This window comes from Suillus subaureus (assembly GCF_016647635.1).
Source record: "Suillus subaureus strain MN1 chromosome Unknown BJ212scaffold_22, whole genome shotgun sequence".
Classification (NCBI taxonomy): Eukaryota; Fungi; Basidiomycota; class Agaricomycetes; order Boletales; family Suillaceae; genus Suillus; species Suillus subaureus.
Window position 1 is genome coordinate 231,643 of NW_024538578.1, and position 21,737 is coordinate 253,379.

Sequence of the window (21,737 nt, forward strand, 5' to 3'; positions counted from 1 at the left end):
TGAACATCTCTGGGGAACACTCAAGAAAAAGCTTCAAGCCTATGAAAACCCCCCTAAAGGAGTATGGGAGCTTTGGGAGAGAGTAGCAGTGGAATGGGGGAAGATCACAGCTGAGGATTGCCAGAAATTAATTGAGAGTATGCCTAGAAGGATAGAGGCAGTAATTAAAGCCAAGGGAGGTCATACAAAATACTAGAATACCTGGTTATTATTGTAAAATACTTGAGTCAAAAAACTGTCTGCATGAGTCACCATTTTGTGAGCCTTGTATCTCCACCATATCTCCACCGATTCCCACGGTGTAGGGCTCAAATGAAAGCCCTGAAGCCATACTACAATGTGGTATAACCATGTCCTTGAGGCACTTGTTCATTCTCACACAATATCATAGATAGTGAAAAATGTCAAAACATGTGGACAGTTTTTTGAGCCACTGTAGCTGAAGCAGACCCACAACACCATTGAGAGATATCAGAACAGTTGATTGGGATGTTATTGGGATAATGAGAATGGTGCTAATATTCAGGGGGAGGCAGCAGAAACTCAGTGGCAACAATTTATTAATGCCAGCCCAAGCAACAAGGTATGTAAATATGCTCAGATCTCCAGCTGCTCCTTACCTTTTATTTTGAGATGATGAAACCATTCAAAAATGCTGGATGGGGATTTTGGCTCCAGATGTTGGAGATCATGCCAAATAGGAGTGGTGCTGAGGGCACTGCTGCCTATAACCTGGCTTCATTGGCCACACAGGCTTCAGAACCCATCACTGAGGCCAACACTGAGGCCAGTGGATCAGCAGTTGCTGCTGCTAGCACTGAGGCCAGTGGTGTTGCTATGGGGCTTGCTATTAGTGTGCCTGGTGCTCACAATGACACCAGTAGCAAAGGGCCTGTGGCTGCTGGCTTTGCATGGGACCAAGTCATGTCCACCCTTCCATTCACTAACCCTGGAATCATATCTGGCAGTTCCATGAACCCCCCCTCCCCTATCTTCAGTTGCAGCCTCAAATAGTAGCACCAGAAAATGTTCACATTCCAACATGCTCTTTTCCTCCAGCACTACCCAAACTTCATTATCACAGATGGATTCCCCCACCCTTGACAAGAAGCCAAAGTTGTCAGTACATGGTAGCAGCACCATGTTGTGTGTCACTGGTCAATGCTCAGGCTCCAAGGATGCCAAGGACACCACCAGCACTGCTGCATTTATGAACCTTCAAGGTTCCATAAACTGTCTGACAGACAGTCTCAGAAATATGCTGGCCAGCACTGATGAGAGTTGTGTAGCAAATGAGAGATTGCAGGCCTTGGCTGTGATGCAAGATGACAAGCACATCTTGCCAGCTGACAAGGTCACCCTCATGAACATGTTCATGAGGAGCCCACCAATTTGTGCCACATACTTGTCCAGCAAGCTTGAGAATCATCTACCTTGCCTGCAATCAGTTATCCACCAGGCTGCCAGGGAGGATTATGGCCTGCTGTAATCATGTTCTTCATTTGTGTTCTTCATGTGTCATTCTGTATTGCAAGTTGTTTGTTTTAGCTGTCACTCTTTGATATGCAGCACATCTTCGTTTGTTGTACAATGTACACTACAATACATTGTGAATGTTATAGATCATCATTGTCCACATCATCCTCACTCCCATAGTACTCATCCATGTCTTCCTCTTCCTCTGGATCTTCATCAATATCTAAGGAGTGAAATATGTCTACTAAATCATGCTCATGTAAAATTCTCTGATAGTCCTCCCACATCTCCATGGCCATGTGATTACAAAACATGTTTGCATTTGCATCATCACCGACAATCATACTATCATGTGTTACGGCGAACTAGGATGGGCATGACGACAGATACTCGATAAGAGTAACGTCTGCGATCGAGTCAGGCCTTACAAATGTAAGGTTCTTAAGACAAGTCAGAGAGAGTGTCTCTGGCTTGAATATCGGTTATCAGACGACTTAGGATTGGAGGTCCTAAGCAAAGGATAGTTCAGGTGAAGACCTAGTAGATTAAAGTGAAGATCTATCTAAGTACATGACCGAGCTTATATAGATGTAGCCTACTTTAGGGCAGGTATGTACATGTCATCAAGACAAGTCAGAGATAAGGAAACGAGTCATCTAACACGTCATCAAGATGAGTCAGAGATAAGGAAATGAGTCACCTAGCGACAGCAGCGGCAATCATGGTGTAATACAGATATAGTAAAGGGTTAGTCTAATGATGGCGCAGCGTGGTGCGGTCATGATGTAATACACAGGTAGACAGAGAGAAAAGAGATAGGGGTAGATGTGACTGTAACATCATGTGCTTTGTTGGGTTGCCCTTGATAGGTGGGGTTGTCATTGAAGACAGCTCTCTGAGGCAGAGGCCCTTCACCTGGGTCATGGACACTTATGTAGTTATGTAGAGCACATAGTGCTGCAGGAATGCAAACTTGAATTTGAATCTTGTACTCAGGGGATATTAAAAGGATGTGAAAGCGCTGCTTCACAACACTGAAAATATGTTCAATGACATTGCAAGCAGACACATGATGAATATTGAATAATTCTTCCTTGTTGACAGGCCTAAAAATATTATTGGATGAGCTGGACTACAAAAGAGAACTGTTAAGTTTTACCTGACACTGGCACAACCCCATTTGGCCAGATGGTAATGAACACCACAGTAAGGGACCAAAAGTTGTTGGCACAAGGGGAACCCTAGGTCTGCAAGAAGATATTTTCTTGGTGGGATATCCAAGCTGTTATTACAAGCTTCACCCCAGAGCCATGGATCTGTTGTTGATCCCTCCCATCCCGTCAGTGCAAAGGTAAACCTAAGGTTGAAGTCACAGATGAAGAGACAGTTTTGAGAGATGAAACCTTTTTGGTTGTAGTACAGGTGGTGGCTGGCTGGGAAAATGCATGGATGTGGCTACCATCAATGGCTCCAATAGCATCCCAAAAGTATGGCCAATGTTTCGGATTATCATGAATCATGCTGGAGACAGGTGCATCAGCAACAGGAAGGTGAACATGAGTGGTGTAGAAGGGGTGGGATGCAAATATATGTAGCATCTTTCAGAAATATCTATCAGGCAGAGTTAGCTGAGGTGTGAAACATACATGAAATCACAAACTTCGAAATAGTAGTGTTTGATCACTGGAATTGTTCTGCAATGTGTCTGATGGTTAATCCTGTTACACAGGTGTACAGAAAAATAGCCAGCTGCTCTTTGAGCAACACATAGCATGAATCAATGTGACCAAAGCCACGAAGGTCACGGACTAAGCTCTCAAAGACATGAACATTCACACCAAGTTCACAGTGGATATGCTCTGGATGGCCAACAATTAATTTGATTACCCACTCTTGCCCTGTGAGGGCTAATGTATGGTAGGGCTCAGGGTCATCTGGGATCTGCTGCAGAAGGATTTGTGCTGTGGCAGCAACTAGTATGCTAAGGAGAAGGGCAATATAGCAAAGAATGTGTTGGTGGACCGAAGCTCATGCTAGATGAGCCTGGTCAGGGTGAGTCTGGTCCACAAGTTGGACTAGACAGGTCACAAGGGGTGCCTGTTGAGTAAAAAGGTTAGCAACCAGTGGATGCATGTGTCCTGGGTCCATAACCATCACTACTGCTGTGATCTACTACTATGATCCATGGCCCCATATGTTATCACTATTGATCTTACCAGCTACTTTCAGACTCAGCTTGTATCTCTGTAATGTTCATGCTACCCACAATTTCATTCGGTTTGCAAAATTTTGGTTGCTGAACGGGCTCTATGTCTCTTCTATGATATATGTATTCAATGTCCTGCAGGCGCTGGGGTAGGGGTGTAGACTTGTGACCAGTCTGATGTACATCCTTTGAGAGTGGGAAATCTTTTTTTTTTGAGAGGCCATATTGTCTTAGTGGCAACCACCATTGGCTGGCCCCACTTAGATGGCACTATAGCACCTGATTTGAACTGATGCAGATATTCAGATCTGACCAGTATAGCATTTTTTCAGGCAGAAGATTGCTATCTCTCCAGGAAGAAATGCATTTATGCATACCCATTGCTGGATTAGGCAGGTTATGTGGGACTAAGCAGCGCTAGCACTACCCACTAAAACTCCCTGGTGGTTGTTGTAGGATTTGAACCCACGACCTTCTACTAAGGCCGGCAACTGCCGAAGCAATTCCAGAGTTGGAGGCATATCCACTAAGCCATCCGTCCCCGAGAGTGGGAAATCTTGACGTAGCGCCACTCGACTTGTCCGTGGTTATATAAGCCAGGCTGGTATCGAGCCTAGTAGGGGCTTCCATCATAGTCATCCTCGGTCACAGCATACCATGAGCCGTCGGAATATGACACTTTTTGCCAGGTCGCGCAGCCGACGCTACTAAGTACTCGCTAGTGCTGCTATACAGCCTGTACTCGCCTCGCCGTCTCTCCACGACCATCATGACAACTGTTATGCAGCAATCCTCTAGTAAATCCGACAAGCGCGTCTTAATTTCTCTCCATCAGGAAATCACGAGTTCACTTTTCTAGCGTTTTTAGCGCTTAAAGCTTCAAAACAATGTCAAAAGCATGTATATCAGCAGACGCCATGCAGATGCCTCACCGATCAACGTGTACATTGCGAGTACATAGAATCCACGTGGGCAAGCGTGTAGCCTTCACGATGTCTGTCCTTCGGGACAGCCGAAAACGCGCTTCAGAACATAAAACCCCACGATCAAACTACGCACACAGCCTAACACGCCACGAAGAGAGCAGTCAACTTATCTCCGAATGGACTGCGCATCCAAAACGGCCGTTAGGAAAGGCGGACAGATGGGGGTTCTTCCTCACATGGGGCATCCGAAGCCCAGGGATGTAGACAGGGCAGGGGCCCTATCATGACAGACTAGTGTCCGACATAAGGTATTTTGCCCCATTGATATTGACAAAAAAAACTTCACGATGACATGCATACTGTGTTGGCCAGTTGTCGGAATACAATAGGGCAAGGAAACATTCCATATACTGTGAACCCAAGAGCCAACAACCGGTGAGATTCACCTGTGACTCACCTATCAGTCGTTCATGCCGTATTCACGGGTCGGTGTTGTCAAGTACTGATCACTACCCGCCAATGATGCGCTAAGCCTAGCAGGCGGTGGTAACAACCTCCCTCCCTCTGATTTCGTGCCAATTGGCTAGAATAAACATCAAAAAGTGAAAATCGCACACGCACAAGGTAGTGTAGGGGGCAGATTTGGTTCTGCTGAATATAACCGGCAAAACTCTAGGCGCCTAGCTAAGCTATGCAGACTTTGTGTACGACATTCCTAACGATGACATCAATTTTGCCTCGTCCCATCTTTCATCCTTGCCATTGTAATTAACCACCTCAACCTCACCTAGAATAGCCTGTGGTATTATTCCTTGTTCGACCCGATCCAACTCGTCAAAATCAAAAGTGTTTCCCTCGAGCACTTCAACTCCTTTAATGTTCTGAAGTTCTTCAGTCCTTTTCAACTCCTCGAGGGCTGCAAACTCAGCAGTGATATCGTCAGGCAATATACTCTCTGGAACAGCAAGCAAGTCATTTGCATCGCGAGGCTCGGTCGAGAGTGGAGGTGCCCATGCGAAGGATGCTTCAAGATCCTGTGTAGTCTCGACAGCAATGCCAACCTCTTCACGAGTGTGCATGTGAGCATGTTGACGGCAGGTGGGCTTCCCAGCCTCCGCAGCTTTCACAGCACTGATGTCGAAGGTTTACACGAATTTTGCCGAGTGTTCCAAATGTGTGGTTCGGTAGGTTGCTGTCATGACCCTAAATTCGAGCACCTGATGAGTTATCAGTGTCGCCACAATGTTTTCATTTCCAGTAGTAGCGATTCGAGTTATTGTCAACTCGTTCCAGGCGCTCGAAATTGTCCTTGATCGGTGATATGAGGGGCGCCCTCCAACATTCACCATCTTACTTTAAGGAGGTCGGTTTTCATGCTCTCTTGAATTCCAACTTTGTTATCAGAGATCTAAATTACATCTCCGCAAGTCTTAGATACCCTGGAGTTCTGCCAGGTTCTGCCACCCTCCTTTCGCGTGAGTTCTGCCGAGGACCAGGCACAACCAGTGTTGCCAGACCGGTTGGCAAAACTGCCGAATTCTGCCAACAGCGCTAGCACAAGGTCACCTATCACTGCGTCAGTGGGCCGGCCGGAAAGTAACGACGGGTCATCGTTAGTGCCAGGACACGATAGGAACACAGTCATTTGCCATAAAGTCGTCCTCCACACTAACTTGGAAGTTAGGGATTGATCAAAATAAAAGTACACGGACCGCAATACTAAGTATGTATCCGGCTCTGTCACAAATTCTGCAGCCCTGCAGCTGGCTAAACGGCATTCGATCCCATTGACTTGGTCCAGTTTACAGTTAACTCCCTTGAGCGGATACCATTCGAACGGTTTCGTCTCAATCATTCTGCCAGTATCTCCAAAAAAATGCCTCGACACCCTCTTCTGTGGAGTATAAAACAGGTAGCACCAACAATCGAGTTGCCAACAACTACTCTCCAAGTGGAATCAACTTATCATCATGTTTATCCGCCTCTCTACTGCTTTCGTCATGCTTCTCGGCCTGACGGTCCTTGTCAGCGCTGAAGCACCAGTAAGCCTCTCCTCGCGTCAAATCTTGTCGTATTGACATACGACGTCCGCAGGTTCCTCGTGGGACTTATAGACCCAGGGACCTTGAGAATGAACCACCAGTAAGCCTCTCCTCACGTCGAATTTTATCATATTGTCATACGACGTCCGCAGGTTCCTCGTGGGACTTATAGGCCTTAGCCCGATGCCTGAGGTCCTTATGACTCACGGCATACTGTACGAAGGGAAACTACTGCGCGGGATTGGGCCTTTATGCAGAACCAGTTACAAGGGGGAACATGGGTGGTGCTTACAAGTATACGAGTCAATTTGAGACGCTAGGTGCATTGCCGACTGTTTGCCTGAATCTGCGTGTCTATCGAACTTGTGTGAAGTCCAACACCGGGGACAAGTACCTGCAGGTATGCTCGAATGCTACAGACAGCACAAGCGGAATTGACAGAGTGAAACTCACCCTGTCATCCGAATCGTGGTAATAAGTACCGGAAAACAACAAGCAACATGCCTTTTTTGTTTCATTTTGTCACGTCCGGTCGTTCACAAATACTGATCCTAGAACTTAATACAATCAGACGAAGACCGGCTGTGGGCAATATTCTCAAGTCCCGCGATGTCTAACCTACAGCGTGTGATTTGCCCCTGTCGAAACTGGGAATGTGAGCGTATTTCCGCCTGTCGAGCCAATGAAGTTGATTGCCTCTCTACACGGTCGATATCGACGTAGTTGACATACAGTCCATCACCAGGTAAAGCCACGCTATGCATCCATACATATGTCTAGACCGGATGTCGTGCAAAGGGTTAGTCGGACATGCATGAGTATATGGATGATGCTATCCAAGGTTGGTTACACACATTTCCTACACGGTTTTATCGCAATCATCGGAACGCATCGCGGTACCGAGTCATCTCAACACCAGAAGAGTGAGCAAAAGACAGTGCACTGGGCTTCTGCGATCGTGTTGTCACGGCTTCGATAGCATCAGATGCGAGACATGAGCTGCAGACGATGTGCAGAACGAATTTCTCGAGCGTGAGGTATGTGGTATTTTCGATCTCCTGTCATAGGGATATTCAGTATCGTCGCTCTTCAGTAAGGGACGGGAGAAAGAGGGTACGTGCCTCTGATATCCGTTTGATGATTGCTGGGTAGTCCACTTGGTGCATACCAGATTGCTCGTAGAATATGATGTTCGTGATCACCTTCTGCTTTGCAAGGCGTTCTGGGGGATTGACGCCAATCAGCACGGGCATGACAAGGTCTTTGACCAACACTCTTGCAGCCTGCTGCAAACTGTCTTTGCCTCTGGGTGTAATCACCTCAACCTCAAAGTCGTTTGCAAGTAAAATCTGCTTCGGAAGGCCGATGACGACGCGCACGGCGTCCACATTCTCTCCAGCTAGAGCGAACGCTTTCTGGGTGACCTCATGCACGAGTGAACGAACATCCGCATAAGATACCGAGAGCGCCGAGATGGCTTTGGTGAGATCACCATAGTGGATGGAGTCTACGACGTTGTCGGATTGGCCGGATATGTCAAGGAAGGAGGGTTTGAGATGGAGGTGGACGGTGATGGAGATGGGCTGTTCACGCAGGCGTCCCCAGCAATCTGGGCCAATGTTTGCCGTGAGCTGGATGGTGTCGACGAGCACGACATCAGTGGTGGTGGGCAAGGACATTGTAATAGTCACACAGCTGCCGTTCGGGAAATTCCGTCGAAAGTTATGAAACTGTTTCTCGCATCCCGGCCCATTTCTAATTTGCTGCTGTCCATTCTCAAATACTCTGATCTCCCGTCTTCCTGTGTCCTGACCATCTGCGCGACCTCAAGGAACCGCTCCGGAGTCGACGTCTATCTTCAAGGTGATATATCCCGTATTTGGTGATTCCTTTATTAGTATCGTAGCGCCGCGTACGCGCCAAACGTTCCTGACAAAGGAATCTCCTTCATGTCAGACGAAAAATGATAATGGGCCAGAAGAATGCATGCAAGGTAAGGACTCTGGCCCAAGTCAGGATCCGAAAATGATGTAACCTGCCAGCCTCGCTGAAGCCTCATCGATGGATACTCCTTCAGTCGTTGGTCTATGAGTCGGTCGATATCCTGCAGGCGCCGCGGTAAGGGTGTCCATTGTAGTCACATCCTCGGTTGCAGCATACTATGAGCCGTCGGAATATGAAACTTTTTGCTCAGGTCGCGCAGCCGACGCTAAGTACTCGCTAGCGCTGCTGCCTACTCGCCTCGCCTTATTCGTCTCTCCACGACCATCATGATATCTATTGTGCAGCCGTCCTCTAGTAAACGCGACAAGCGTATCTTAATTTCTCTCCCAAACCATGTAAAGCTAGTTTGCTGCAGTCTTCTAGACGACTTCGATCTCATCACCAGCAGTTGTTCTCGGGCTACTGATCGGTCCATAGTTGGTTTCACGCTTCAACGGTCATCCGATGACACGAAGGCCACCCTCATACCATATAAGTTGGGGGGAGTTTACGACCGACTCAATTGGCAAGATTTAGCAGACCTCCTGCTAGAGATTCCTCTCCCAAGCAGCCTTCCTGGGGGCGTCGTAGCCTATTTGAGAGCAGAACCTCGGGTGAGTTGTCTCTTCTACCTTCTGTAGTAGCACCAACTTATAAGTTTCTAGCCTTTGTATCTCCCCGGGTCAACAGTCGCAGACTCCGACACAGAGTCTATTAATCCCATGGTACCTAATAAGTTATTTCACTACCCAATAAATTGCTGATAAATATTCTTTGTACTTAACAATAGGATGATGAATGATGACCGGGGTCCAGCTCGCTTCTCATGGGAAGGTTCGATCGACCTTTCTATTCCTGCCGTTAGATACATGAAGACATTGTGTTCGGCAACTGCATGTACAGAAGCCACCGCGGTGATACCATGTCTATGTGTCAGTTTGTTGACCACCAGACGCTATGCAAATCAAAATTCATATGCCCCCGTGAACGTTTGAATTCCTGTTGGTGGCGATAAAATTGCTACGGCTAATCGACAGCATGTCTGATCAAGGACCCAGGGCTAAGCGTATCGTGACACTTCTCGCAGAAGTTGATTGATTACGGGTAATTTGTCGCTTCAGGTTGGTATTGTGTACAAGCGTCCAAGGGTATTGAAAATGACGCTTCCAAAAAATGTCAATAGGAAACTTGTAGCAAACCGACCGATTATTGGGATGCAATATGATTGAAACCCTGAGCAAAACAGTAATGGAAGTAACGACAGGACGCAATCAATTAAGAAACATAAAACGAGCACCCAGTCCATATGTAATGGAGCAAAAAACCGGTCGCGATTCTAGTTCGCGACTCATCCTCGATGAATGATATAAAAAGGACGATGAAAAAAGGAAAGTGCTAGTAAGTAATTGTGAGGCGATGCATAATGAGTCTTGAGATGAAGGATACAAGATTATTGTTTGACTTTGACTTGGCGAAAATGCGGAAGTAGCAGAGAAGAGGGACCGGTCCTGCGGTCGACTGGATCATGATCATTGACGAGGAGAAGCAAAGAGTGACAGCATTTTCTCTGCTCCTTCTTTGTACTTCTTGAGCTTTTTGTTCTTAAGCTTCTCGGGCTCCTCGGTGTGAGCGGCCGGGGCTCCCCTCGTCGATTCGGGTGAAAGAAGGGTTTCTGGTATCGTGTCACCGTTTGACTGATCCGACGATAAACTTTCGCCGACTGAAGTCGCCGATTCTTTCGATTTGAGCGACGGGGACATTGCTGTTGAACTCGTGCCCGAAACGGAAGGCGATAGGAGGCCACCACTTGATGCCGATGATAGCGTGGCGGATGTGGAAGGAGTGAGAGTTTTTGCAGTAGAACCTGACTTAGCGGAAAATGATGATGGCGGAGACTTTGCACGAAGGAACTGCCTGGGTGTTTTTCGGAACTTCAGCGCAGGTGCACGTCCACGGTGCTTCTCTGATGGACTAGGTGACTCTGCCGGGTCGGTACCGTGAACATCAGACTCTTTAGACATGCCAGAAAATGAGCGTCCACCCATCCGCTGCGAAGGGGTTGATGCTTTGCGGAATACGGCCAACCGGTACCGGTCGACGACACCCCGAGCAAACAAGCTTGTGCCCTTGGTGCCATTGCGATCCTCGCCATCTCCAGCTTCAATGAAGTCCCAGTCCTCTTCCTCTTCCTTCTCCGTACCTTCTTCCTCATCAGGGCCATCGGAAAGGAAGCGATCAAGCGCAGGGACACCAGACTTCTCTCGGCGATTGCGCGTTGTGCGATGGGTGCTCGGTCGAGAGGCGGCTGGCTTTGTGACCTTCGCCTTGACATCCTTAGCTGGTGGAACAGGCACAATCTCCTGAGGCGGCGACGTGGGAGTAGTCGGCAACGGTGATTCTTTGAGAGGAGCAGATGTCGGCTCTGAGGGTGCGATAGGCTCAACTAGCGTTGCAGGTTCCTCAATCAGTGTTGCAGTGTCCTCTTGCGGCTGAACGATGATCTCGGTCGGCTGCTCCACTGGCAGAACTTGTGGTCTCGCTTCAGGAGTCTTCGGTTCTGGAGTCACTTCATCAACGACAGGTAACACCCCCTCGACTTCCGGTTGTATGGGGGTATCCGCAGCATTTGCAAGAATCTCTGGTATCTCTTCCTCATCAGTCTCTTCCCGTTCAGATTCTCCAGATGCGTCATCATCGTCATCATCGTCCAGGATAACAGAATGCCGACCCTTGAACGAGTACCCGTCAAAGACATCGACACTCTCGTCAATTGGATGCACTGATGGGCTACGGGAATGTGAGGGCGTCGTGTTTGAGTCCTCGCCTTCCCCATCTGTAGGCTCGGCGTCCGTTTGGTCACGGTCTGTATCAGTCTGTTCCTGATCGTTCGGGTCGTCAATCACTGGTTCCATATCCAGGAATGTGTCGTCGAAGTTCTGGGTATCACTTGCATTGGATGGATCAATAGGTGGGATATAGGGGGCTAGAGGGATAACGCCAAGTAAGCACATCATATCTATCTATTGCAGCAGCGAATATGCCTCACGTATATAACGCTTGTAATACACGTGCGACCAGTCACTGAAGGGGAGGAAATCAGAATCAGGAAAGTTGGCCTCGTGATAAACTCACATCATGGAGAAGTACGGGTGCCGCTTGATCCGCGGCTCGCACATCCTAAGTGCAGGATTTCGTTGCAAGAGCTATGCGAGGGCGACTATAAATGACTTGCAATCATAGGCAAGAAGTATCACCCACCCCTCTAATCAAACTCTTAGTATCTTGGTCAATCGCTCTGTCCTCAGGAAACTGCAGCTCGTCCTGCAAGACTCTGACATACATGTCGGAGTGGTTATTCGCCCAGAATGGCGTCTGTTGTGCATCTGAGTAACCGTCGGAACTTAAAGCCAGGACACTTACAATTCCCGTCAACATCTCATAAAGCATGGTGCCAAAACTCCACCAATCAACCTCGTAACTGTATGGCAGTCCTTGGATCACCTCTGGAGCCAAATACTCTGCTGTGCCACAAAAAGTCGTCGTCGTGTCCATAGGGCCAACAGTCTGCCCATTCCATCCCACTACAAGGTCCTGGCTCTTCTCGCCCTTCATCCAGGGCGGCGTCGCAGGCTCGATGCCCGGAGCTGAATAGAACTCACCCCGTGTGGGGGTAGGAGGCGCGGTCGTTGCGGCTACACGGCGTGGGAACTCTTTTGAGAGGCCAAAGTCTGTCAGTACGATGTGCCCATCTGCACCAATAAGGATGTTTTCAGGTTTGAGATCGCGGTAGATGACGCCGGCTGCATGTAGGCCCTCGACACCCTCGACTATCTCCGCGGCGTAAAATCGGGCACGGTCCCGACCTAGCCTACCCCAACGTGCAAGCTGCGTGGCAAGATCACCGCCTGGGTGGAAGTCCTAGGAGAAAATGCCATTAACGTGCGTATTGTGCACTTGTATGAAGAAGCATACCATGACTAAAAACAGATTCTCCTTATCATGAAAACTCCACCACAGCTTGACAACAAATGGGTCTTTCGACTCTGCTGCCATCCGTTTGAGTACGGCTTGTTCGGTTAACGTGTGCTGCAACTCCTGATGCGCCAACACATGACGCTTCGTGATTGCCTTCAGGGCATACAGATCCGAGCTCGTCTTGTGTCTCACAAGTAAGACCTTGCCTGCACACCCCTTTCCAAGGACACGCATCATCTCAAAGTCATCAATGACAACTTTGCGCTTTGAGCGCTTCTTGGGTTCCTTGTTTGGGTCAGCCGACTTGGTGCGTTTCTTGCGCCGCCCAGTGTTGGTGCTGATCGAAGAGTCATCGCCCGTCTGGGAACTTGTGCCATCCTGCAGTGTCGAGGAGGTGTATACTCGCGACAGACGACTGGCTTTATCGGGATCGGCAGAGTGGGAGCGAAGTATCCGGGAAGCTTGGACCTCTGCAACAGGCGTAGAGACAACTGTCTCTTCCTCATCAGTTGCGTTAGGAGGTGTGAGTTCTGCCTCTATGGGTGCAGGAACTGCTTCATCCACAACGACGATGTCCTCAGGCGCTTCTGTAAGAGGAGCCTCATCCGCAAGAGGAACTAGACCCTCCACCTCAACAGGAGTAGACTCTGCATCCTCTTCTTCCTCTTTAATCCCCTCCTCTCTCAAGTCACCGACAGCGAAATCGTTCAGATTGACTTCACTCGCAGTACCGTTGACACCATCTACCTCGATTTCGCTGACGCTGCCTGAGCTGACATTTGTGGTAACATTGGAGCTCCCATGCGCTGCCAGATCAGAACGCACACGCTTGATTGCGCGCTCTACACGCACGCTTTCGAGGTCATCGGTGCGCACACGTACAAAACGCTTCCATGCGCGGGCCTGTCGGAACGTCGGTTCATTTGAGATAGTGGTGAGATATGCAGCAAGGCTCGTGACTACGTTGCCCCCTGAACCTGTGGTGCCCGCTTCTGTAAAGGGGTCGCCAATCTCGTGCGTGGGTGAAACGATAGGAGTGATGGAACTGGCGCTGGCGATGCGTGTAGATACCGTACGCGCTACTTTGTTGCTTGGTGAGGCAAGGCGGGACAGCGTGTTGAGAAAGATATTCCGCTTGATGGGCTGGGACGCCGAGTCTATGGGCAACTTGGGAAGCCTGGTGCCTGGGACGGAGTCTGCAAGCTTGACGTGCAACTCGACGACCTCTGTGGCAGTGCGGGTCAGGGTGAGGTTGTGCGTGGAAGCTGCGGAAGAAGGAATATCATTAGCAGGTTCGTTTATCAAAGACATGTTGCGGGAATTAACGGGGCCTCAGGACATAAAACCCTGGACGGCAATCACATGGCACTGTCAATTGCACAGAATGGCAACCCGGCTACCTCGGAAGCCAAACGAAAACCCAAATGCGTAGGTAGTGAACCAACTCGTCTGACCAACATGGTGGAGAAAGAGTGGAGCGAAAAATGCGAGACTCACTCTTTATGTAAATGCTATACGAGTGTGCATCATGTGGAGTCTCAGCGACGCTGACGCTCCAGGGACCTTCATGAGCATCAATCCTGACCGGTGGTCTTCTAACAGGACGGGTATGAGCGGCGTCTATGGACTTCATACTGCGGACGGAGTTATTGGGGGTCGTGTTTATGGTTCTGACTATGCTCCTGATGTGCGTGGGGGGAACTTGAGAGTGAATCAGAGGAGACGTCGGTTTGCACTTGCACGTTCTTGGCGGGATTTGCGCTTGTATTGAAAACTTCTTGTGGTATCGATGCTGACTCTACTTGTGGGTTGACGGGGAAGGTAAGAGTCGACGGAAGAACGGCTTCGGTTGAAAGACCCGAAGCCAAGGACAGATTTGAAGTTTTTCTTTGAAGCACCGCGCTGATGGAAGGTGGCGGCTACACCAGGCATCCGCGGGAATAAAAATTGGCGAGGTTTACGAGAAAAGGGATAAGCAAGCCGTCTCTCTAAAGTCCTAGGTGAATCGGAAAGGGAGGTTGTGGGTTGGGTATGTGACTTCCGGTGAACGGGGAGTATGTGGGAGTGAAGGTGCAAGAGAGAAGAGCAGACGACAAAGGGATTTGGATTCTGTGACAATTGAGAAATCGATTAATTAGGGCGGGAGATATTATGGGTAATCGTCGCGCGGCGTTGGCGTGAAAGGCCACGAGGAGACCACGGGGGAAATGAAAAGATGCGTTTTAAACGGTGAACGATACCGTCCAGGTACTGACAATCAATGATTTTGGTACTGACTTGACAGAGATTACTGGCAGTTAATACTGCGGGACCTTGATCAAGGTTACGGTTGAAAAACTGCCAGATATGAACAAACTGAGTTCAGATTTCTGCCTCGAGGCTGCTGCTAAGAGCTGTGCAGCAACACGGTATATTGAACCACAAGCTGCCTAGGCCAAGTTACTGGAAACGCAAATAACTGCACTTGTGAGAGTATAAGAAAAGCAAGATTATAAAGTATTAAGGAAAGACTGAGTCAATGAATATGATTGACTGTGAGTGAAAAAATGGATTTGCTAGCTGGAGTTAGTTTAGTTCGCTTGGTTGATGGGTTCGTTCAAGTGGTTGTCTGGCCTTGCTTGGTCACAATTAATGCTCGAAGCTCTGCCGTAACTCAAAAAACATCCCTCCGTTTTGTCTCCCCTTCTCCGTTTCTTCCATCTATTCTTATTCTATTTTGTATTGCTTCCTAGAGCCTTTCTATCAAGCCTCAGAGCAAGTACAACGCCAGAACGGGACCGCCCACAGAAGTGAACCACACTCGTCTCCAGGCCCATTCGAACTGGCTGAGAACCTCGCGAAATAGATACCGGACACCATGATCACCTTAGAGATAGCAAAATCACGGATGTTTGCGAGCGCCTAGCAATAGCCAGCAATCCTGTTCCCCTTCCAGCTCACTAGCTCAAGGTGCAACGGATGAGACCGAACTGTAACATTACAAATTAGTATCATATTCACATCGGGCATATTCTGTCGCAGTGCTGTTGTTCCTGTGCGAAACACACAGCTCTTGCTACACAGATCACAAGACCCATCAAAAGCCATTCACGTGTACGTGATCAGTACTTGCATGAAATAGGGCTAGCTCATAACTTACCCCGCATGAGCAGGATTTCATCTGCGTGACGCAGGACATATCGTTGAACAATTGAACTCCTCGGTAACATCGCGAGGCATCTAATTCATGGCAAATTCTAGACTCGTAGATTATGCTCATGTCAAAATATTACAATGATGAACTGCCGCCCATGCCGTCGGCGATAGACTGCTAAAAGCGTCACTGTAATTTCAGTTCCTCGGACCTAACAAAAAATACGCACTAGGATGCGATCTGAGCTGTATGATACTGTGCAGCACAGATACCGACCCACGCAACCAATAGCTCAATCGTAGCTGATAACGCAGTGATACGAAATCAGTCACGCTATAACACCTGTGTGTGCAAGGGGAACCACTCGTCCAATCAGCGCTCATTGCTTAGCATAGAAAAGACTTGACACGCACCTAATAAAGCTCTATGGTTCAAACAAAGGTGGTATAAAAACAGACCCGAATGCAATGCACGTATACTTCCATGGTGTTCTATCAATATAAGACAAGACAAGAATGCCTACAGCTGGACAGCACAAACGTGCTCAATAAGAACTTCGAACCATCACGGAGCGATCCGTCAGAAACGTGCAACGCAAGTAGTTCGACCATGGAGAAAGTTGGGTCACCATAATCCGTCGCAGAGGTCCTGAATTTCCCGTATATCGTTCTACAGACAACAAGTCAGCCTGGTAACACATGCAACGCGAGGCGGAAAGCAGTGTCCTGCCATAGCAGAATGGGCAAAGATTGCTTTCTGATCAAGCTGTGCCCAGTTGCGGCATTCCCTCAGAATCGTACGACTCGGCTAGATTAGCATGTCCTTCAAGTAAGTGTTGACGTTGATCGACAGGCGTGGCAAGCACGAGGCTATCCTTCAGATCAGCGGCGTACTGCGACCCTCGGTTCTGCGTGCTAGAAGTAGGAAAACGTTAGCATTGCGTCACCGCAATGAGCATTCGGAGGTGAAAAGCTTTCAATCAGATAACTCCGATATCCCAGTGCACTGGGGATTCCCGGTTTTTCTGACTAGACGAGAGGACTTCGGGTGGTCAAATTTGAAATCTTGAGAAGAAACTACTTGCAACGAATCTGAAGTTGGTGGCTTGGCAGATGGTCCCGCGTATCTTGACAATTGTTTGGTACTGCCCTTATTGGTGTTAGCACCACTGAAAACCGTCAGGCAGAAGGTCCCCTTGAGGATTTCGGGCATAGTACTGCATCTCGATCGTGTCATGAGGATCCCAGACCTTCAAAATCTAAGATATCTTGCTCACTGCAATCCGAGAAACCCGAGAAGAACGGGAACAAGGCCCAATGACTCAAGTGCGGACTTTTATAGCTGCGGTGACTCGATGCATATCGCGATAGACAAGTGCAATTAAATGATGATTACGCATACAAAAATTGGACAGTATTAAATTTCAGAACGTAAGTGGAAACTACTTTGCGAACCAATTCCCTACACATTAGGCTTAGAAGACCTAAGATCCGGCGATTCACCTTGTGACGGCTGTTGACCACGCGCAGAATCGGTTGCATGAGCTGATACAGCAAATCACTGCTGCTGACCTGAGGTCGCAGGAGCTTTTGTTACCTGCGTAGTTTGCCCCCTGCCTTCAGCGTCTCCTGTATGGGTGTGACCATCCAGATCGTCGCGCGTGAACTCAAACACCATTAGCCCGATCGTGTAGGAGAGCACTGAAAATATCCCTTGAGACACACAAAAATGAAAGGGGAAAAGACGCACGGATAATGAAGATGATATAAGAGAAAGCCTCCACAACCCTAAACTCGTTGCAAATCTTATTGGAAAAGCTAGAGACTGAGAAGTACAGGCGAAGGTAAGATGATCAGACAACGCCCCTGTTCAGAAAATATGGCACTTACAGAAACTACAAGCACCAGCGAAGAAGTGTACGCGAGCCGCATGAGTGGCGTTGGCTGCAGTTGCGAGCCACAGAATCCACATGATAGCTTGAGAAATAAATAAAGCCGTAAGTACTCATCAAGATATCTGAGAATTAGGAGGTACATACTTAACCAACCAGCCTCGCCTATGATCCGTTCTTGTGAGATGTTTTGGTCACGCACTAGCAAGGTATTGACTACAAGACTGAGCGATGCGACCCATGAATCAGTGCTGGCTCGGCCGATTAGGAAGAAAACGCACATGACAGGGAACGTAAGAATCGTTAGGGAAGAAACCGCGATTGCAAGCGCAGCAAACCGCCAGTAGTCTGTAGTTCGGATGGCGATGAGGTGGCCACTTATGCCGAGCACCACGACCGCAAAAATGAAAGCGAACGCTGGAAAAGATGAGCTAGTCCGCGATGCGGGAGAATAAGTTACGACGCACTCAAGATGCACCATCGGACAAGCTTGAGAATCATGTTGAGTGAGTGTTGAACGTTGAAGGGATAAATAGTCTTGAAGAAGACAGTTGTCTTAAATCAGAGCCCATTCAAGCCCCTGTATGATAGAATATACTCCTAACAGGTCTCGGATTGCTGACGAAGCGTCTGACGTCAGAGCTAGGTAGATTGATCTTGGCATTCATAGAGTATGATCTGCGCGCCTCCTTCGTCGTCCGGTGGTTGGGATAACATATAGATGAAGCGCCAGGATCGCGTTCGTGCACGGGAAAGTTTGCAGGTCAAAGCTGAAAAACTTCCCAGTTGTTTTGTATCAGCTTCCATAGTTTTGCTGCCTCTGCCGAATCAGAAATTCAATTTCATATCAACTGCCAGATAATGAGATTGAAGATTGATCATGCACCGAATTTGGCGGGGGCTGACAAGATCAGCATTAGCGGCTGATCTGAAAGTCAGGTGACACAAAGTGACCAGATAAGGATCAAATTCCAAGCTAGCGATCGGTGACCTTGAGGTAGTGTCCTCGAGCTCTTCCTCGTTATTCGAAAGTAGGTTACACAATGAACCAAGAGAAATCGTCACTCAATGTCCTAGATCTTCAAGGTATCAGCATGAATAATACAAGAAATTGCATGTAGATTTGATGTACCGTTGGGAGACTAGAACAAACGATGCAATTGTGGCATGTTAACTTACCCTACCCATAGTAGGTGAAGATTGAGAAATAAAGGGTCAATAATAAATATAGCATGGTGTGAACGACCCCCCCATGCAGCGACCTCCCGCCTCATCCAAAGACAGCAATCCCCCTGGGACGGCGACCTTTTCTAAGCGTGCGACGTGTTGAGCACAGGACCAAACGTTCGTCAGCTACCTACCCTGAGGTGAGAACCATCATTTCGCTACTAATGTCACCATGGCGCTAATCCTTTTCTCGCTTCCCCCTTCACAGCTGGTTGAAATTCAACCAACACCGAATCCCTTAAGGCTCTGCGTCACATACTTTTGCAGCTCCGAAAATGTCCCCTGACCCCATGCTGGAGCCTACGGTCCCTGGAGAAGAGCCAGAGGAAGTTGACGAAGGCGAGGAGAGCGACGAATATGAGGTTGAGGTTTGTAAACTACTTCCTGATATTTCTAAACTCGTGCTTATATTTTGTGCATTTGAACTCGCTCTTGTCCTCGTACAACAATTGTGTTTACCTCTTTTCGATTGCTCCGTCAACGTTCCATGATAACAGGGCGAAGAAGAAAACCAAGGTGACTTGCCCCACCCAGTGGGAGCTGAAGAAGACGATGAGGAGGAGGATGGAGAAGAAGAAGAAGGTGCCGCATCAAGGGTATGTTTAATCCTGGTCTATCGCCTCTTGCAGAAAGTTGAGTCATTGGTACAGAGTAAACCAAGTTTGACGGCGCTACTGGTTGGTGAGGTACGTGTACATTATTTTCTTTCTCCATGGAAAAATCATGCAATTCTTCCAGAATGGCACGTCAGTCTCAGCTGCTGCTGCCGATGATGACGAGGACGCCGAGGACGACGACGAGTATTTCGAGGAAGATGAAGACGAGCCTCCTACTTCTGCTGGCGGCTTGAAGCGTTATGCGGATGAAATCAGTGAAGCAGACGAAGAGGAGGAGGAAGAGGCAGATGGCGGAGCTGCAAAGAGGGCACGAGTTGGCTGAAGAACATAAAAATGTAATAACAACACGCTACGATGCGACTAAGTCTTATTATTTACTATTTCCTGTTTCTCAGAAGATGTTGGCTATACTAGTGGGACATCTAGTATCTACAGTTATGTACTTACGTAGATGTAGACGTACTTGGCAGACCCCCGGTCTCTTATCCTGTAACCAACCTAGAGGTGTACGTATAGTCCACTCGAAAATTGCATAAATAAATCAAGTAAAATTCCAGTTTGCAAGAATAGATTCAATAATGAGATCTGTCTTTTTTTGGGAGGGTGTCGCTGAATATAGTGAGACTAGCTAAGGTAAACCACAGTATATGTGCAAAACTGCCATTGTTTTTGACTTCAAACGTTCAACATTCAATATTCAACCACCACCCTCATCGACCAGTATGTCTGAAACACGCACAGAGAGAACAGCAAAAACAGATGATTGGTAATAGCTACAGTCATAAAACGTGTGTCTGACCTAGTAATTAATTGAAATTGAACCAGCTCAACGAATCTACGAAGAATATATATATCTAATTCTGTATGACACGCTCGGCGATGGTCTGTTTCATGCTGTCTGGCGTCAAAATCAATGATGACAGCAGCATGGGATGTCGCGAGATGCCTGGGATGCAGATAGTGTTTGGATTTGAGAAGGTGACCTGGAGGGCGTGTCTGGGTGTTGGAGGTGCATGCAGAGGCTCGGTGAGGGTGCGGCATGTTGAGAACATTTCTGAATGATGTCAGTATGATACTTAGAAAGTATTTATCTTGCTGTATTCACTCTACAGATGTGTTGTCGCCATGGGGCACTGCAGCATAGCGAAATCAGAGCTTGCCAAGCCCCTATTCTACTATGCAGTTGGCACGCTCGAAGAAAGATTACAAGTGGAGTGGGTGTGATGGAAGGCTGGAGAGAGGAATTGACCCCCTCACCTAATATTTCCGGTGCGTTGACGCGCGTCGCGCCGTCATAGAACTTCGTAGTAGGTGTGAGCCATATGATTATATGCGGAAATCGGAAGCGGTTGTGGCGATGGCCGTTCGGACTGTTTGTGAGGACGAGTTGTGCTAAGAGTTGAGGAGGAATTAACGAGGGATACAGAAGACTAGAATTAGACCATATGCAGCGCGTGTAGGGGTTGCCTGGGGTGTACATTGTGAAGGACGGTGACGGTGCACGAAGGTACAAAATTGCCGGCTCGGGACATTCCGTTAGGTTAGGTTTCGAACACCGTCAGGACTTGTTGGAGCGTCAAGTGCCAACTCGAGAAGGTGGGAGAGAATACAGGGAAGCTGCGAGATGGTGTGCAACAACATCATGGGACGGTGCTGGGGGTATGAAAAGGCACAAGACAATGACAATGCGAGATGGTGCTAGACAGTGTGAAAAGGCGCAGACAAGGCAGGGAAGGTATGAGAGCATGCAGGAGGATGTTGCAGGAATGCTACTCAAAACGGAAATCATATTAGTTAAATAAGAAGAGAGAGAGACTTACATGCGAGGTAGTGGCAAGTGTGCAAAGGGAGCAAGTGTAAGGTATGATTATAGTCAAATGAGAGAGAAACAGAAGAAAAACTTACCGTGGAGGACACGAGACGGAGTCGGAAGTGATTAACAAAGCAGAAATCATGTGGGGAAGGTTGCGGGAGGACGTAGTAGGGAAGCGGGAAGTGACAGAAAGGACAGAGATCACAGCAGGTATGCCGCATGTGCTGCTGCAGGATGTGCAGGAGGCTGCGGGCAGAGTCAAAAAGGCAACACGAATTTAAAAACAGCCATGAGCTTTTATGATCGAGGGAGAGGTGTATGTACAAGCTCGACACTGCACATTAGCAATACTGGTAGTGAGTATATCTTAGCTAGGAGTGAATGAGGATGGTACTTGAGAATATGATAAAGTTGGGACTTGGCGAAAATTCCGAGTCTGCTTCGCCCC

General features: G+C 48.1%; 7 protein-coding genes across 7 annotated transcripts; 3 read left to right on the top strand and 4 right to left on the bottom strand.

Moving 5' to 3' along the window:
• Positions 1 to 633: 633 nt before the first annotated feature.
• BJ212DRAFT_1300787 (uncharacterized protein) lies at positions 634 to 1,014 on the top strand (the record flags this gene model as incomplete). The annotated part of the gene is made up of 1 exon (XM_041333032.1): positions 634 to 1,014. One exon carries the CDS (start codon positions 634 to 636, stop codon positions 1,012 to 1,014), a length of 381 nt encoding a protein of 126 aa, XP_041191539.1.
• A 4,283-nt stretch (positions 1,015 to 5,297) lies between these two features.
• On the bottom strand, positions 5,298 to 6,061 carry BJ212DRAFT_1364402 (uncharacterized protein; the record flags this gene model as incomplete). The annotated part of the gene is given in 5 exon segments (XM_041336028.1): positions 5,298 to 5,720; positions 5,760 to 5,916; positions 5,955 to 5,991; positions 6,004 to 6,030; positions 6,042 to 6,061. 3 exon segments carry the CDS (start codon positions 5,981 to 5,983, stop codon positions 5,298 to 5,300), a joined length of 609 nt encoding a protein of 202 aa, XP_041191540.1. The 5' UTR covers positions 5,984 to 5,991; positions 6,004 to 6,030; positions 6,042 to 6,061.
• Positions 6,062 to 6,578: 517 nt separating this feature from the next.
• BJ212DRAFT_1300789 (uncharacterized protein) lies at positions 6,579 to 7,096 on the top strand (the record flags this gene model as incomplete). The annotated part of the gene is given in 4 exon segments (XM_041333033.1): positions 6,579 to 6,650; positions 6,703 to 6,750; positions 6,874 to 7,050; positions 7,070 to 7,096. The coding sequence occupies 4 exon segments, from the start codon at positions 6,579 to 6,581 to the stop codon at positions 7,094 to 7,096; spliced, it is 324 nt and encodes a 107-aa protein (XP_041191541.1).
• Positions 7,097 to 7,694: 598 nt separating this feature from the next.
• BJ212DRAFT_1364418 (uncharacterized protein) lies at positions 7,695 to 8,362 on the bottom strand. The gene has a single exon (XM_041336029.1). It carries the CDS (start codon positions 8,327 to 8,329, stop codon positions 7,724 to 7,726), a length of 606 nt encoding a protein of 201 aa, XP_041191542.1. The 5' UTR covers positions 8,330 to 8,362; the 3' UTR covers positions 7,695 to 7,723.
• Positions 8,363 to 10,162: 1,800 nt separating this feature from the next.
• BJ212DRAFT_1274775 (uncharacterized protein) lies at positions 10,163 to 13,919 on the bottom strand (the record flags this gene model as incomplete). The annotated part of the gene is made up of 7 exons (XM_041331177.1): positions 10,163 to 11,071; positions 11,153 to 11,616; positions 11,680 to 11,714; positions 11,766 to 11,836; positions 11,892 to 12,005; positions 12,054 to 12,551; positions 12,606 to 13,919. 7 exons carry the CDS (start codon positions 13,917 to 13,919, stop codon positions 10,163 to 10,165), a joined length of 3,405 nt encoding a protein of 1,134 aa, XP_041191543.1.
• Positions 13,920 to 17,101: 3,182 nt separating this feature from the next.
• On the bottom strand, positions 17,102 to 18,886 carry BJ212DRAFT_1364442 (uncharacterized protein; the record flags this gene model as incomplete). The annotated part of the gene is made up of 8 exons (XM_041336030.1): positions 17,102 to 17,441; positions 17,491 to 17,565; positions 17,631 to 17,717; positions 17,780 to 17,856; positions 17,914 to 18,049; positions 18,100 to 18,169; positions 18,231 to 18,288; positions 18,879 to 18,886. 8 exons carry the CDS (start codon positions 18,884 to 18,886, stop codon positions 17,299 to 17,301), a joined length of 654 nt encoding a protein of 217 aa, XP_041191544.1. The 3' UTR covers positions 17,102 to 17,298.
• Positions 18,887 to 19,134: 248 nt separating this feature from the next.
• On the top strand, positions 19,135 to 19,798 carry BJ212DRAFT_1300793 (uncharacterized protein; the record flags this gene model as incomplete). The annotated part of the gene is made up of 4 exons (XM_041333034.1): positions 19,135 to 19,227; positions 19,357 to 19,455; positions 19,489 to 19,545; positions 19,598 to 19,798. 4 exons carry the CDS (start codon positions 19,135 to 19,137, stop codon positions 19,796 to 19,798), a joined length of 450 nt encoding a protein of 149 aa, XP_041191545.1.
• Positions 19,799 to 21,737: the final 1,939 nt, after the last annotated feature.